The 15,921-nt window shown below is 47.8% G+C and overlaps 1 protein-coding gene across 1 annotated transcript; it reads left to right on the forward strand.

Annotated features, from left to right (window-relative positions):
* The first annotated feature begins 9,704 nt into the window (after positions 1 to 9,704).
* Positions 9,705 to 14,621, forward strand: LOC139245712 (maestro heat-like repeat-containing protein family member 1). The gene has a single exon (XM_070871263.1). The coding sequence runs from the start codon at positions 9,705 to 9,707 to the stop codon at positions 14,619 to 14,621; it is 4,917 nt and encodes a 1,638-aa protein (XP_070727364.1).
* The last annotated feature ends 1,300 nt before the right edge of the window (positions 14,622 to 15,921 follow it).

Consider the following 15,921-nt stretch of genomic DNA (forward strand, 5'->3'; position numbering starts at 1 on the left):
AACCCAAACAAAATGCTGACAGGGACAGTTGGATTCATCATATCTTTGCTTGGTGAAATTTCAAAGATTGAAAGCGATGCACATCAACCCAAAACCTCGTCACCTACTCGCTAACCACGACACGCTGCTCCCGTGAGATGGAAGCCCAGTTGCTGTTTCAAGCTTGAATGCAGGTACAAGCAGAACTCATTCAAAGAAAGTCTAAGGCCCTGAGGCATCTGATTATTTGCACCGAATTCCTTCGCAATCAGTTGAGGTTCGTGTGGGGTGATTTGGGCACATCTTTCCCCACACGACAACACTTCAAGCATAACTCAACGGCTGTAATGCGCTTTGGGGCGAACTGAGTTCCTGAAAGGCACTGCAGAAATGTAAGTCCTTCTTTGCAAAAGTTCGATGCAATTTCAAAATTCGCGGCAGAATAATGGGCTCGGTCGGGATCTCTCGCAAATTTCAATTAACAAGCCAGAAACGAGAATCATACCCCTTGACCAACGAGCTAACTTTTTGACAAACCTGGAGATCAGGTGTAACTTTTATAAAAGCATTTTTTGTGTGTAGCTAATCTTGGCAGAAGGAGCACATGGGATCGAATCAGTGACTTTGCTTTTTCAACCAGTCTTCTGAAGCACCGCACGGTCCCACTCCGATAGTCAATGAGCTGTTGGGACGTTAGTGTATCCAGGCTGTGGGTGGCCACCCCAAGCGCAGCAGAGGGGTTTCTGCATTAGTTCTGGGTGGGGACAGTATTTCCCCTTCTCTCTTCCACTTGTCTCTATCCCTCTGCTTTGTTTTCTGGATTTATTCCCCCGGCCTCATTTTATGTGTTTAAAAGGGAACAAAAGATGAAGTGGGCGACACTCTGGAACAATTTCTCTCACTCAAATATATCTATATAGTGAAGTGAAATAAAGAGCAATTAAATAATAAGGGAGAAGCCACTGTCACCCTTTTGACAGGAGAATAAACTCGCCCATGGCTGTTCATCCACAGCAAGTTTAAACATAATCTTCCTGCACGGGATCCTTTCACGGGGAAAGCCAACGTGATAACGGCTCCACTGCAGAAACCGCTCTGACCAGAAGTACAGCAGAGTGCAGCTGACCAGTGAATGCCTTCTGTGCTGATCGGGAATGTGTTGGCTCACCTTAAACAACTTCTGTCCCTCACTGACAGCTGTCAATCCTTCTCCTCCGCTGCCCTTTACAAAAACATGTCACTGATCCCCACCCACCACCCCACATCCCCATCATGTTATCTTCCATGTTAGCACAGTGGGGCCGCGGAGACACCTACCCTCTCCCCGCGGTGAGTGAAATTAGTGTATTGTCCTGGTACATTTTATGTATAGTTACAATGATGTGCCACTTGGGGCGCTGTGGTGCGAGACCCAAAAATACCTGCAAGACAGAGTATAAAAGTCTGCCCACCACACCTGAGATGCACTCTGGAGTTACACAATAAACGACTAAGGTCGCAGCAGTTACTACAACACCAGACTGTGTAGAGTCAGTGATTTGAGTGCTGCATACACCACAGTAACCTTGTTACATGCTTCTCTAATTTCTTCTTTGATGCCGTCCCCTACATTACCATTACTGTTTGGACGCCAATAGACAACTCCCACCAATGTTTTAGAAAGATAGAAACATAGAAATTTACAGTGCAGAAGGAGGCCATTTCGGCCCATCGTGTCCACGCTGGCTGACAAAGAGCTGCATAGCCCTTAGTCAGCAGACCTAAAGGTTGCATATAAACCTATGAATGATGACGGAAAGGCAAAGAGCACCCAGCCCAACCAGTCCACCGCACACAACTGCGACACCCCTTACACTGAAACATTCTACACTCCACCCCAACCGGAGCCGTGTGATCTCCTGGGATAGGCAAAAACCAGATAAAAACCCAGGCCAATTTATGGAGAATAAATCTGTGAAAATTCCTCTCCGACCCATCCAGGCGATCAAAACTACTCCAGGAGATCACCCTGGCCGTATTCTATTCCACGCAGTACTTACCATTATACCTGTGCCGTCCAACAAAACGTCATCCCGTCTAATCCCAATTACGAGCTCTAGGTCTGTAACCCTGCAGGTTACGGCACTTTAAGTGCCCATCCAACCATCTCTTAAAAGTGATGAAGGTTTCTGCATCCACCACTCTTCCAGGCAGCAAGTTCCAGATCCACACAACCCTCTGCAGAAAGAAGCCCCCCGCCCACCTCAAATCCCCTCTCAACCTTCCACCAACCACCTCAAAACTATGCCCCCTCGTAATAGACCCCTCCACCAATGGAAATAGGCCCTTACTATCCACTGTGTCCAGGCCCCTCAATATTTTGTACAACTCATTGAGGTCTCCTCTCAACCTACTCTGTTCCAATGAGAAGAAACACAGCCTATCCAATCTGTCCTCATAATTAAGATTCTCCATTCCACGCAGCATCCTTGTAAATCTCCTGCATGCAGTACTCCAGCTGTGGCCGAAACAAAGTATTATAGAATTGAAGCATAAGCTCCCTGCTCTTATATTCTATGACTCGGCCAGAAAAAGGCAAACATTTTGTATCAATCTTTACGGCAGAGGACATGCACAATATTCCAACAGTAGAAAGTCAAGGAGCTATAGGGGGGAGGAACTTTACACAATCACAATCACTAAGGAGATGGTACTCAGTAAGATAATGGGACTAAAGGCAGACAAATCCCCTGGACCTGATGAATTGCATCCTAGGGTCTTAAGAGAATTAGTGACAGGGATTGTGGATGCATTGGGTGTAATTTACCAAAATTCCCTTGATTATGGGGATGTCTCAACAGATTGGAAAACTGCAAATGTAACGCCCCTATTTAAAAAAGGAGGCAGACAAAAAGCAGGAGAGTATAGACGAGTTAGCCTAACATCTATGGTTGGGAAAATGTTGGAGTCCATTATTAAAGAAGCAATAACAGGACATTTGGAAAAGCAAAATTCGGTCAGGCAGAGTCAGCATGGATTTATGAAGGGCAAGTCATGATTGACAAATTTGCTGGAGTTCTTTGAGGATGTAATGAACAGGGTGGATAAAGGGGAACCAGTGGATGTTGTGTATTTGGACTTACAGAAAGCATTTGACAAGATGCCACATAAAATGTTACTGCACAAGATAAAAGTTCAGGGGTTTGGGAGTAATATATATGCATGGATAGAGGATTGGCTAACTAACAGAAAGCATGGATCAGTGCTGGGACGCCAACTATTTACAATCTATATTAACGACTTGGAAGAAGGGACCGAGTGTAAGACAGCCAAGTTTGCTGACGATACAAAGATGGGAGCAAAAGCAACGTGTGAGGAGGACACAAAAAATCTGCAAAAAGACATAGACAAGCTAAGTGAGTGGGCACAAATTTGACAGATGGAGTATAATGTTGGAAAGTGTAAGGTCATGCACTTTGGCAGAAAAAAACCAAAGAGCAGGTTATTATTTAAATAGAGAGAGAATGCAAATTGCTGCAGTATAGCGGGGTCTTGGGGTACTTGTGCAAGAAACTCAAAAGGTTAATCTGCAGCTAAAGCAAGTGATCAGGAAAGCCAATTGAATCTTGGCCTTTATTGCAAAGGGAATGGAATAAAAAAGCTGGGAAGTCCTGCTACAGTTATAGAGGGTATTGGTGAGGCCACACCTGGAGTACTTAGTACAGTTTTGATTTCCATATTTAAAAAAGGATAAGAACATAAGAACATAAAAATTAGGAACAGGAGAAGGCCATCTAGACCCTCGAGCCTGCTCCGCCATTTAAAAAGATCATGTTCCCGCCCGCTCCCCATAACCCTGAATTCCCTTATTGGTTAAAAATCTATCTATCTGTGATTTGAATACATTCAATGAGCGAGGTCCCATCCAGTGTCAGCACTCTTTGATCCTGGGAATAAAGTGAAGGTCACAGAATGACCGTGTCTGATATATACATGCCTCGTGTGAGTTTGTAACAAGGTGCAGAGACACTACATGTGGCGACGAGAAACGGGAATCACCGAACCACGAGGATGGCGACCGGTGGCACAGAGGAACGCGACTGTGTGGGTGAGGACTGAGACGACTTTGTGGAAAGACTCCAGCAGAGCTTTGTCACAAAGGACTGGCTGGAAGAGACAGCGGCTGACAAGCGGAGGGCGCATGTACTGACCAGCTGTGGTGCACAGACGTATGCGCTGATAAAAGACCTGCTCACACCCCAAAAGCCAGTGGACAAATCTTTCGAAAAGCTCAGCCAGCTGATCAGTGAGCATCTCAAGCCGGCAAGTAGTGGACACATGGCGTGGCACCGGATCTACTCTCACCGGCGTCTGGAGGGTCAAAACGTCTCGGACTTGGTGGCGGAACTGCGGCGTTTGGCCAGTCTCTGTAAGTTCTCCGATGCCTGCAGGGGGAAGATATTCAGGAAGCTTATAAAGACCAAGGACCTGACTTTAGAAGGGGCAGCGTTGATAGCTCAGACCTTTATGGCAGGGGAAGAGGAGACCAAGCTAATTTACACATGCAGCCTTGGTTTTAACGTTGCGATGAACCAGGAATTTAATGTTGTAAAGTGATACAGAACCCAGAACACAGAACCGCAGGCAGGCAAGGGCAATTCGACAATGCCCAGGCAGACAGGCAAGGCAATTTCAACACTGCCCAGGCAGCAACAAGCTCCAGGGTGGGCCCACAACGGGGACAATGGAAAGGGGACCGGCAATTCATGTCATCACGAGGAACAATGCTTCCCGTGATGGGACCATTCAGAGTGCTTAGAAACAGCCAAACGGGCCATCAGAGAGGAATGCCTGGGAATAGTCCTTTTGTTAACAGCAATAACACACTGCCAAAAGCTGCAGGTTCCAGCTTTATACCTGTAGGATTTGTAATGTCAGTGGACACTTGGCCAGGATGTGCAAAAAGGCAGTAGCGAGGCTAGTCTGCGAGACAGAGGAACCAGACGAGGGGTCTGCAATGCAGGATGAGGCCTGGGGAACAACCATGGATGCGGAAGTTCAAAGAGTTCATGTGGCTGACGTCCACAGCTCATACACTAAAACGCCACCCATGAAGATAAAAATCTTACTGAATAGCATCCTGGTGCACATGGAGCTGGATACGGGAGCTAGCCAGTCTCTCATGAGCGCCCAACAGTTTAAGAGACTATGGTCACACAGAGCTCGCAGGCTGAAACTGGAACGCATTGAGACGCAGCTACGTACGAACACCAAAGAGATCATCTCAGTGCTAGGCAGCGCAAACTTGATGGTAACGCATAATGGATTACAGAACCGGCTGCCACTCTGGATTGTTCCGGAAAATGGCCCCGCACTTTTGGTAAGGAGTTGACTAGCTGAGATGTATTAGAAATGGGGGGATGTGCACGCCATTTCATCCGTGGAGCGAAGTTCATGCTCGCAGGTCTTGCAAAAATTCGCGTCACTGTTTTAACCCGGTGTCGGTACGTTCAAGGACACTAAAGTAGTGATACGCATCACTCCGGACGCCAGACCAGTGCACCACAAAGCCAGAGCCAAAATTGAAAGTGAACTGGACAGGCTGCTCAGAGAGGGCATAATTTCGGCCATTGGATTCAGCGACTGGGCAAGTCCCATCGTTTCCGTCCTCAAAGCAGATGACTCAGTTAGGATTTGTGGCGCCTACAAAGCCACCATCAACCGAATGTCGCTGCAAGAGCAATACCTGCTTCCGAGAGCGGAGGACCTCTTTGCCACACTGGCAGGTGGAAAGCTGTTCACGAAGCTGGACCTCACTTCGGCCGACATGACTGAGGAACTGGCGGAAAATTCCAAGCTTCTGACCATCATCACGACGCACAAAGGATTATTTGTCTACAACAGGTGCGCGTTTGGCATTCGTTCGGCAGCGGCTATCTTTCAGCGAAACATGGAAAGCTTGCTCAAGTCCATCCCTGGAACGGTCGTATTCCAAGACGACATCCTTATAATGGGTCGTGACACCGAGGAACACCTCCGCAACCTGGAGGAGGTGCTATGCCGATTGGATCGGATAGGTTTGCAGCTGAAAAAGGCCAAGCGTGTGTTTTTGCCCCAGAGGTCGAGTTCCTGGGCAGGAGAGTTGCCGCAGACGGGATCCGGCCCACTGAATCAAAAACTGAGGCGATTCGCCGGGCGCCCAGTCCTGGCAACACGTCGGAGTTGCGATCATTCCTGGGACTTTTGAACTATTTTGGGAACTTTCTGCTGAACTTAAACTCATTTTTGGAGCCATTACACATGCTCCTCCATAAAGGTTGTGAATGGTTTTGGAGGGATTGTCAAGAACGGGCTTTCAATAAGGCGAGGAACCTGTTGTGTTCCAACAAACTGTTGACTTTGCATGAGCTCTGTAAAAAACTTGTTTTAACATGCGATGTATCATCCTACGGAGTTGGGTGTGTATTGCATCAAGGTAACGATGACGGCCGACTCCAACCGGTGGCTTACGCCTCCAGGTCGCTCTCCCAGGCAGAGCATGGATACGGCACGATCGAGGAGGAGGCACTCGCGTGTGTGTACGGTGTGAAAAAGATATACCTGTGCCTTTTCGGCAGACAGTTCGAGCTAGAGACGGATCACAAGCCGTTAACATCCCTGTTGTCTGACACCAAGGTTGTCAACGCTAACGCGTCAGCTCGCATACAGCGATCGCTGCATATGACTACACCATACGGCACCGGCCAGGCACCGAAAATTGCGCTGACGCATTCAGCAGGCTCCCACTGGCCACCACCATGGGGGCGTTGGAGCAGAGCACCGAGATGGTCATAGCCGTTGAGGCTTTTGACACTGCGGGCACCCCCATCACAGCCTGACAGATCAAACTCTGGACCAACAGGGACCTCCTCCTATCCATGATAAAGAAATGTGTCCTGACTGGGAATTGGGCGCCCGCACACAGGGCGTGCCCCGAGGAAGTCAGGCTGTTTCAGAGACGGATGGATGAGCTCTCCATTCAAGCCGACTGCCTGTTATGGGGCAGCTGGGTAGTCATGCCCCAGAAAGGAAGGGAAGCATTCATCAGGGAACTCCACAGCGAGCAGCCTGGCGTCGTGTTAATGAAGGCCATTGCCCGGTCACATGTATGGTGGCCGGGGATTGACTCAGACCTGGAACACTGGGTTCGCAAGTTCACGATGTGTGCCCAACTGGGCAATGCCCCCAGGGAGGCTCTACTCAGCCCATGGCCTTGGCCCACCAGGCCATGGTCACGCATTCACGTAGACTATGCGGGCCCGTTCATGGAGAAAATGTTCCTGATCGTAGTCGATGCACACTCGAAGTGGATCGAGTGCGTCTTAAGAGAAGTAAAGGCAGGGATAGATGATGCATTGGTTGTAATTTACCAACATGCCCAGGATTCTGGGGAGGTCCCAGCTGATTGGAGAAGTGCAAATGTAATGAACCTATTTAAAAAGCGAGGTAGACAAAAAGCAGGAAATTATAGACCAGTTAGACAAACATCTGTGGTTGGGAAAATGTTGGAGTCCATTTGGTGTATTTGGACTTGCAGAAGGCATTTGACAAGGTGCCACATAAAATGTTACTGCACAAGATAAAAGTTCAGGGGTTTGGGAGTAATATATATGCATGGATAGAGGATTGGCTAACTAACAGAAAGCAGAGAGTCGGGATAAATGGTTCATTCTCGGGTTGGCAATCAGTAACTAGGGGAGTGCCGCAGGGATCAGTGCTGGGACCCCAACTATTTACAATCTATATTCATGACTTGGAAGAAGGTATTGAGTGTAACATTGCCAAGTTTGCTGACGATAAAAAGATGGGGAAAAAAGCAAAGTGTGAGGAGGACACAAAAAGCCTGCAAAATGACATAGTTAGGCTAAGTGCGTGGGCAAAAATTTGGCAGATGGAGTATAATGTTGGAAAGTGTGAAGTTATGCACTTTGGCAGAAAAAAAAATCAAAGAGCAAGTTATTATTTAAATAGAGAAAAATTTCAAATTGCTGCAGTACAGCGGGACCTGGGCGTACTTGTGCAAGAAACACAAAAGGTTTGTACGCAGGTAAATCAAGTGATCAGGAAGGCCAATGGAATCTTGGCCTTTATTGCAAAGGGGATGGTGTATAAAAGCAGTGAAGTTTTGCGACAGTTTATCAGGGTTTTGGTGAGGCCACACCTGGAATACTGCATGCAGTTTTGGTTTCCATTTTTAAGAAAGGATATACTTGCTTTGGAAGCAGTTCAGAAAAAGTTGCTTCCGGAGATGAGGGGCTTGTCTTATGGGGAAAAGTTGAGTTGGTTGGGCCTCTATTCATTGGAATTCAGAAGAATAAGAGGTGATCTTATCGAAACATATAAGATTATGAGGGGGCTTGACAAGGTAGATGCAGAGATGATGTTTCCACTGATGAGAGAGACAAGATCTAGGGGGCATAATCTTAGAATAAGGAGCCGCCCATTTAAAACTGAGATGAGGAGGAATTTATTTTCTCTGAGGTTTGTAAATCTGTGGAATTCGCTGCCTCAGAGAGCTGTGGAAGCTGAGTAATTGAATAAATTTAAGACAAAGATAGACAGTCTCTGAACGATAAGGGACTAAAGAGTTATGGGGAGTGGGCAGGAAAGTGAGCTTGAGTCCATGATCGGATCAGCCATGATCGGATTAAATGGCAGAGCAGGCTTGAGAGGACTTATGGCCGATTCCTGCTCCTATTTCTTATGTTCTTATGTTCTTATGAATCTACCTCAAGCACAGTTGCAGAAATGAGGCCAGAGATGAGCAAACATTGCTGTGCGTGCCCTGGGGCTCACCCTTACACTATTGGTCCATTCTGATGGGGTCACAACCATTTCTGATGCTGCAGGTGGGCAGCGTGGCCAATAGTCGCTCGGAGAAAGAATTGAAACCCTGGTATAACTGATACACCTGACTGCAATCCATATAGCCCATGGTTAATGCTTGGAGCTGAACCCCGGCAATGGTGCTGTGTAAGGGAGATATTACAGGCTCAGACTCCCAGTGTTAAGCTTCACCCGTTGGGAGCTCATAATGGGAATCTGAGGCATGGAGTGTCCGTGCACCCTGTCAGCAACACACATTGATACATTCTACACTTCAATCCGTATTATTGATCATTAGCTTTCTGAACAATCATTGTAAAAGCAGTTTAACAATCAACCCATAGATACACGACTCAATCAATTGTGAGCTCACCCTCACCAGTGAGGTCATCACCTGGCTGGTCATGTGACAGCTCGAGTCACAAGACGTCACAATGAAATTCGTGACTTCACAAAAGCAGGAAATAATGACACGGTGCCTTTTCCACATAAAGCTGTCGGCTGCTTGGTTATCCAGCAGTTAAACTTTGTGTTTGACCAGGAGGAGAAGGAGGGAGAGAGTTTTTCAAAGAATTTTTTTCAAAGCAATCAACCAAAAGCTTTAAAGCATTAAATTAATTCAAGACCATCGAATTAGGAATCTACAAAGAAAGGTCTGCATAGGACGGACATCTCTGTGTGTGAGAAGTTCCATTCATAGGAGAGAAAGAGCCCGTGTTCGGGTCGAGACAAATAAAGGTCGAAATATCAAATCGACAACATAACAGCAGCAATACTGGTGATAATCGGTGAGTAAAAGCAGAGAGCTCTGTGTTGTTACAAGTCTGTTTATCACGAGGACACATTGTGTGAAACAAGAGAAGTGATTGAATTCCAGCAAAATGGTGACAAACAGAATAAAGTGTTCGATGGCCATGATTATCAGTCTGTTTTCTGATGAAGATGACTTTGTTCCAATGAGATTAACTGAGTCACTGCAAGAACTGGGAAGGATCAATCATAAATACGTCCTTACGTACTGCCATAAGTATCTGACCAAAAACAAGTTGCAGCCGGCCCCACGTTGGGCCTTACTAACGGCGATGACATTGGTAATAAAGGATAACCTTGGACACTTACACACACGGCTGGATAAAAAACTGAGCAACTTGGCTTTGATGAACATGATCAGATCAGAGCATGTTGACCATCAGGAAGCGGCAAGTTGCCTACTGGTTAGTCTGGGTGCCAGGTTTCCCATTGAAATTTTCAAGCACATCGAGTCGGGGTGCCAACCATGGACCCAAGCATATTTCTATATGGTGCTGACACTGGCAAGGCTGTGTAGAGCAAACGTGCATTGCTTGGTACCTCGGCTCAAGCCTGTCTTGAGAAACATGCTCCCCACATTGCATGGAGTAACTGATGGGGAAATGAAGTGGACTCTCTGTGTTTCATTGGGGCTTTTTAGTGAGAGCATTCAAATGTACCTGTCAAACCCAGAGGGGACCAGAAAACCTAAACTTGAGAAGAAGATGTTCTTTCATGATATTTCTGCGGCTTACGATCTGCTTTTGAATTCCTGGCTGCCCATGAAAGAGCCCAAGGTGAGCAGAGCAATACTTGAAACAGTCGCCCAGATAATCCAGCTACTACCCAATGACAAACTGGACAAGGAGCTCCCCAGCTTAATTCCAACCCTTCTCTTGGTGTACCAGGAAACCTTTCCCCATGTTTCTGTCACTCGGTGTCTGTGCAGTGTCCTGCGCACTGGCACCGAGAGGAACAGTGAAATACCCGTGACACAAATGCAGATACTGCTGATCACTTTCCATGAGCAGATCTGTATTGTGATGGAACAACCCCAAAACACCTTTTCTGAGAAGCAGCTAAATGAAATCCTTTGCTGCTTCAGAGTTCTAGCTCCGGCATTTACAAGCCAGATACTAGAGATCCTTCGGATGCAACTGGCAATTGACAATGAGCAAATTCAACTCGGGGCACTGGCCGTGCTGAAGTACCTTCTCGATACTGTCCCTTCAAACATGGAGAGTCAGAAGGATCAGATTCTGAATTGTGTGCGACGATCACTTTTAACTGGGAGTAACAGAGTGAAAGGAATCCTTGCCCAGGTAATATACACCATGGCCTGTCACAATTACTTGGAGCGAGAGGGAGGAAAGCAGCTGGTGGAATTTATCATCCAACAGTGTGCTCTCCCCACCGAGGAGAACGAGGAGAGTACTGAAAGCGAAGAGGAGTTCTGCAGCGTAATGGCGGCCGTGGTTACGGATAAGGATTTAAGGAGACAGTGCGAAGGATTGCTGAAATTGATGGTGGGAACTTTACCGATTGGCGATGTCCTCTGGTCCTACCTGCTGGAGTTTGTGATCACAGTAAAGTACACTGAAGCCTTTACAATAGTCTGTGGTTCCTCATATTGCTTTGGAATAAAGAGACTGATGGCCAGCAATACACAATTTGTTCTTAATTACGAGGACTTTCCAAATCTTCCTGAGCCTCGTACACTGCTAATGCGGCTATTGATTGTGTCTTCTTCTCTGTGCCATGGAAAAGGCAGAGGTGTTCCTGCTCTGGGCTTACTATATCTCCTGGCAATGGACATCCACCCAGCAACAGTGAGAGTATGGGACAAGGAATTCCCAATGTTATGTAACTTTCTGGAGAAGAATTCAGAGAAGCCCAATCTCCAGAATGAGTGGGAAGAGAAACTCTTGCGGGTTGTGTCCCAGACTCTGGAGGCAATCGCGGATAAGGTGTGGATCACCCAGCTCATTGCAGAAATGACCCACTGCATTCACACCTATCGCCTGTATCCAACAGAGAGGGCTTTTCTGTACAAGTGTTTAGGGAGAGTGCTCCGACTGACCCAAGACAAAGACATCATCAGTAAAAGTCTTCATCAGATGCTTCAGAGTGTTGAGCACAATGAAGATTTCGAGAGAGACAGGGTAGCCGCTGGAATTGGTGATTGTGCTGTAACACACTTAGATACCACGCTCACCACACTGAAGGTTTTCATGGAGTTCAATCGTTTGTGCATATCAAGTCCCTTTCACCAGGTTGACAATCACATAATGAAAGTTAAAAGCACGCTCATTTTATGCTATGGGCAGATTATGTCACGTTGTCCTCGGGACCTCATTCTGCCCAGAATCGAGACCGACATTCTGCACAATGTGTTGGCTCTTTTCAACACCAAGATGTTTGGACTGAAATCCAAGGTGAAGGAATTGACACTGAAATTAAGTTTGACAAACACTGTGACACTGTTGGCCAAAGCTTTCCAACCCAGCGAAGAACACCCACCCTACACTCTGAGCAGAAAGGCAGAATTGCTGAGTTGCATGCAGGAGCTGATCACTGCCGAACCAAAGGAGATATTGAGCACTTGGGTTCGAAAGTCTGCCATGGACGCCTGTGCAGCCCTCATCAAACTGCAGCCTTCACTGAGCAGTGAGACTGAGCAGATTCGCATCTGTTTGAATCGTGTCTTCAGTTTGCCAGATTGGGAGAGCAGCACTGCCGACCAAAGTACAAACATGGACATGGCAGAGAGACAGAAGCTTCACACCGACACAATGGCCTCTGTGCAGGGTCTCCTGAAGCAATGCTTACTTTTGGATCTGTCTCCTGATGGGCTTCATTCTGTATTTAAAACCATGGAGACTGAGATCCAATCCGCACGGGACCATGAGCGAGAAAAGGCAATGGAGAGCACTTTACAGCTGGTGACATTTTACCTGGAGAAACTGCAAGTTAGCAATAAGGTGCCATCCCATAACTTGGTGAGGATTATTGGATGTGTGGGGCTTCAATGTGCAGATCCATCGCATGTTGTAAGGGAGGCAGCCATTAAAAGCTTGTATGGATTGCTGTATATACAGTTACACCTTGAAGGCTTTCCAGTGGGTCATCAAGATAAGGAAGTGGAGCATCTGAAAGCCATCAAAGGCGGATTGAAGCAATTTACCAGTCAGGCCCTCTTTCAAACCTGCACTGCTGTCAGTAACGTTTTATCCAAGTGCATAGCCCATGAGCAGTTGAACACTCTACTCTTCACAGTCTTTAAAGGGCTGACAGACAAGCACCGGAACATTTCCTGCACAGCTTCTATTGTGACAAATGTCCTCATTACAACACGTGGATCCACCCTTGCAGACGTTTGGGGAACAATCAAAGTATTGAGCCGTCACTTGCATTCAATTACTGAGCCACGGGTGAGAAATGCAGTGACGCATTCAATCTCCATTCTGGCCTCACACCATCTGCCAGCAGTTTTGTCCGCTCTCCTCACTTACTCCATTCCATTTGATGGATATATTTGTGACATATGGCGATCCCTCCTGACATGTAATGCATTACGACCGGCCAAATTCTTACTGAACAACATCAAATCATTGTATGTTGACGGCAGATATTGCCATGTCACGGATACAAAAGATTCAGCAACTCAGCAGTCTTTAGCTGTCCTCTGTGCTCTTCGTGATGTGGTATGTGAGCCTGACTCAGGGCACGTGATAAACATTCTCTACCCCCAGTTAGTCAGCACCCTTCTGATTCATCTCAGCTTCAGTGTCTGGGTTCGCTTTCCGACCAACTTTCTGACAATTCCAAAGGCTGGGAACACCTTCGGCCCTGCTCTAAGACTGAATTATGCCGACGCTTGCCATTACTCAGCTGAGATTCTTCGAGCTGTCCTGTCACAGGGAAAGGGAGATGATCGCATCATGAGAGAAATGGGAGGTTGGCATCTCTTCGTGAGCCCAAGAAAGCACCATGAGGGGGTTACGCTGCTGGCAAGCACATTGACCGCGTGTGCTGCCCCGCATCTGATCAGCATTGTGGAGCAACTCACTCCTTGCCTTGTCAACATAGGAGAGAGTCAGAGGATCACAATAGCTGCCTTCTTTGGGGAGCTTTTAAATCATTCCGTGGTGTGGGACTTGTTGCTGATGGATACCCTTCTGGAGAGTTTGTTTCGATGTTTGCTTGATGAGTCCCCAATTGTCCAATGGCTCGCTGTACAAGGTTTGGGAAATGCTGCAATTGGAGCTTCTCAACGGATAGACACATACTGCACCAAACTGTTGTCCACAATGTTATCTGTGATTGACCAGAAGTCCAAACCCGAGAATCTCATTGCAGTTGAGGCAATGTCGAGCATGTGCAAAGTTCTGGGTCAGCTCCAGGAGGATTATACAAATCCCATTCTTGGTGATGTGGCACTGGCAGTTCAGCCTTACTTGGAACATCAGCATGAGACAATGAGAGCTGCGGCGTTTAACGTTCTTGGCAAGCTAATAAGATTTGGGAGTGTGGAAATGAACCCTCCATATATGGAGCACATCAAGTCCACCTTGATCCGCTTGCTGCTACATCTCAATGCTGAGAGCATTGAAGTCACCAACGTCTGCAAATCCGTGCTGAATTCCTACGCTCCAGTAATGGAGTCAGCAAACATATCCAAGATGTTCCAAGAACTTTCCTCGGAGGGGACCACCCTGGATTATGACAACTATTTAAGCAACATCTCCAGGCACATTGCCAAAGACTTGGACAACCAGATCCCCTTGTACATAAGGAGCTGTGCCGCCTTCCTAAGGAATGTGCTTCCTGCAGTCAGAGGGAACGCATTGACATTCCTCGCTTTCCTCATGTACAATGCCCCACCACATTATTACACATCACAGTCTGCAGCTCAGATTTGTGAGCAGATTATTGCCTTGCTGTCAGATCACGAGCAAGATGTCAGATCGAAAGCAGCCAAGGCGATGCGATACCTCTACATGTATTAGGGACCATCAGAACAAAATTATTGTAATGTATGCGTTCGTAGTGTGTTTGGAAATGAGTCTGAAGTCCAAAAATTCGCAGACCCAAAATAGGCAAAAGGGGGAAAGGGGAGGGTGAAGGGATTTGGCCGCGGCATGGGGGGGAGGGAGATGGAGAGTGATCCTGGGCGGGGCATCGGGGGAGGGGGAGGAGGGAGTGATCCTGGGCGGGGCATCGGGGGAGGGGGAGGGGGAGGGGTATTGTAAGAATGGCAGGCCGGGATGGGCGGGGGTGAGGTGAGAATCGTTGCCTCGTGAGGTAATCGGAAACTTCGGGGGAGGAGGGGATTTGTAGGCCTCATGGGGGTAATGCGAGGCCTGTGGGATAGGGGGGGATGGGAGCCCTCGGAGGTGGATTGGAGGCCTTGGGGGAGGTCTCCTGTCATGCTGCGGGGGTGTGGGTGAGGCAGGGATGCTGGATCGGCACTTACCTCCTGGATCCAGCAGGTCTCGCCGTACTTTCGCTGGTTGATTCCTCGAGGCCTGAGAAACCCGACCAGCCAGGGTTACATTTGAAATGGAGGTTAAATCTGAGGCATGCCAGCCGCATTATAATATTTAAATGAACCCCCCACCTCCTATGAGCAGGTTGGCTGCAATCCCCCCGGGCCCGCCCACATTAAACCGGCAGTAGTCGAGGGAGGGGTGTTACTCCCTGTGGGGAAGGGTCTCTCTCCTGTCAGATCCCCTCCCTCGCCGACAGCCCAGTGGCGATTGAGGACTTGCTGTGGGCACAAACCCAGCGCCCACCATCCCTTGGTACAGTTTGTTGTACCACCAACATGTTCACCCACCTGTCTCAGGGAATCCTCTCTTATCCTCAGTTTGGTGAAGCAGAAATCAGAGTCCACAAAGAACTACGTGTACTTCAAAACCTAATATCCATCTGCAAGGAGTGGGTGGGCTGTGTGGGGAGCACTGTCTGTTTATTCTTTGTCACTATCAAACATGGCTGCAAACCCTCCCTTGGCCGATTTCTGCCTTTCTCAGTGTTTATTGTGTAATCTAACTTTCTACCAATAACCTTCATAAATAAGCTGCCTGTGGGCTAGAAATTGCATGGAGATCGCCCGCGCCCGATCCTACGCGGTATTGGCGCGGTTGGGTCTTTCCCACGGCCGGAATGCTGCTGGTGCGCGCTCCCGAGGTTTTCGGACGGTCCATGTCGGCGGCAGCGATGCGGTGCGGGAGCGGAGCGTAGCGGGGCCAAAGTCGCGATCAGCTTTCCTGTATAAAGGGAAGCTGAACCGTTGTGTGACAGGGC

Source organism: Pristiophorus japonicus, unplaced genomic scaffold, assembly GCF_044704955.1.
Source record: "Pristiophorus japonicus isolate sPriJap1 unplaced genomic scaffold, sPriJap1.hap1 HAP1_SCAFFOLD_233, whole genome shotgun sequence".
In the NCBI taxonomy this organism is placed as follows: domain Eukaryota; kingdom Metazoa; phylum Chordata; class Chondrichthyes; family Pristiophoridae; genus Pristiophorus; species Pristiophorus japonicus.